Here is a 1459-nt window from a genome sequence, read left to right on the forward strand (position 1 = left end):
TAGTTCTTCCCTTTGGCGAAGAAGTAAGTGGATTCCAGCTAACGGGCGCATTCCGTTTTCTGGGTGACGGTGGCGGGGTTGCTGGTCCCTCCTACGTCGGAAATGGCGTACACGGTGAACGTATAGTCGGTGCAGGCGACGAGTCCTGTGGCGATAAACTGGTTTTCGAAGGGCAGGGCCTGGCCAGGGGAAGGGCTGATCTCGGTGGAGTTGGAGATTGTCCCATCGGTCCACTCAAGACGGTATTTCGTGACGCAGAGTTTGTTGGTGTCAGGCTGCCACCAGTTAAGTGTGACGGAGGTCATACTGAAGCCCTTCCACCGCAAAGGATCTGGGGACGCTCGGCACGTCGCCCCCGGTCGTGGTGGTGATCGAGCGCCACTCCGAGAAGAGCCCGGTTCTTGTTACAGCTCTGACGTTGACGAGGTAGTCGGCGCAAGCCTCGAGGTCCGTGAACGTGCCGTCCATATACGGCACGACGTGGCTGTGTTTGCTGAAGTAGTCGTCCTGGTTGATAATCTCGATATCGTACTCGTGAACGCATTGAGGGTGGGTGTCGGGGGCTTCGTAGCTGATGGTCATCTCGTGGGACGTCACTTCTTTCATGCGCAGGAATTTGACGGGGCCGGGCGCTGCAGGCAAAAGGAGGAGGCGAGTGAGGAAATCTCTTCTCAATACGAAAACAGAATAAATATGATCTGCATTGGTATCAGACCAACACGATACGTTAGGAAATCTCTCAGCATAGAAATGTGAGTAAAGATGATTTGCAATTGTTCTAAACCAACAAGAGGCCGAAAAGAGGCACTTACGGACGTCCTCGGTGTGAGTGGCGTTGCCAGCGGGTTGGCCGATGATACCTCCAGGAGTCACGACGGAGACAATCACGTCGTAACTGCTGCACGGCAACAGGTCTGTGATGGTGAAGTTGTTTCCGCCGCCATCAGGAATGTTCTCGCAGATTTCAACATGGTCATTGTCGTGCCAACAGATGGTGATGGAACCCGAACACCTCTCGTCAGGATTCGAACCCCAAATCACGTCGATCGAGTCCGGTCCGTGAGCCCCGACGATCACGGAAGGCGGGGCAAGAGGCTCTGTTAAGAAACATGTTGTATTTAGACCTCTATAATTACAGGATACCAAAAGAGATATTTTCTCTATATTAAACTAAAAATAATGAAATTATTTGGCCTTTTCTATTAAGCATGGGATCTGTACCTGTTTCAGCGGTGGCGGCATAGTTCCTAACAAAGGGCCCGGCAATACCGGCTGAACTAACGGCAAAGACGTCGATGGTGTAGTTGGTGCAACCGTTCAAAGGGGAGATGATGGCCTCGTGATCGGACGCCCGCACGTACTGGAAGCTGCGGGTGTGAGTCTCTCCGTATGAGAAGGCGAATCTGCAGAGGAGGGCGGGAGGTTGTAACCCTTTCTTTAAGGAGAGAGTCAATGCTAA

The 1459-nt window shown here is 52.6% G+C and overlaps 1 protein-coding gene across 1 annotated transcript in view; it reads right to left on the reverse strand.

Moving 5' to 3' along the window:
• Positions 1-6: 6 nt before the first annotated feature.
• Positions 7-1459, reverse strand: part of LOC119585155 (tyrosine-protein phosphatase Lar-like) — a 5771-nt gene continuing 4318 nt past the window's right edge. Inside the window, exons 6-8 of the mRNA XM_037933785.1 lie at positions 1222-1403; positions 813-1097; positions 7-632 (exon numbers count right to left, since the gene is read on the reverse strand). Of these exons, the coding sequence (XP_037789713.1) occupies positions 286-632; positions 813-1097; positions 1222-1403 (814 nt within the window). The 3' untranslated portion in view covers positions 7-285. The remainder of the gene's footprint in view (positions 633-812; positions 1098-1221; positions 1404-1459) is intronic.

Source organism: Penaeus monodon, chromosome 19, assembly GCF_015228065.2.
Source record: "Penaeus monodon isolate SGIC_2016 chromosome 19, NSTDA_Pmon_1, whole genome shotgun sequence".
Lineage (NCBI taxonomy): Eukaryota > Metazoa > Arthropoda > Malacostraca > Decapoda > Penaeidae > Penaeus > Penaeus monodon.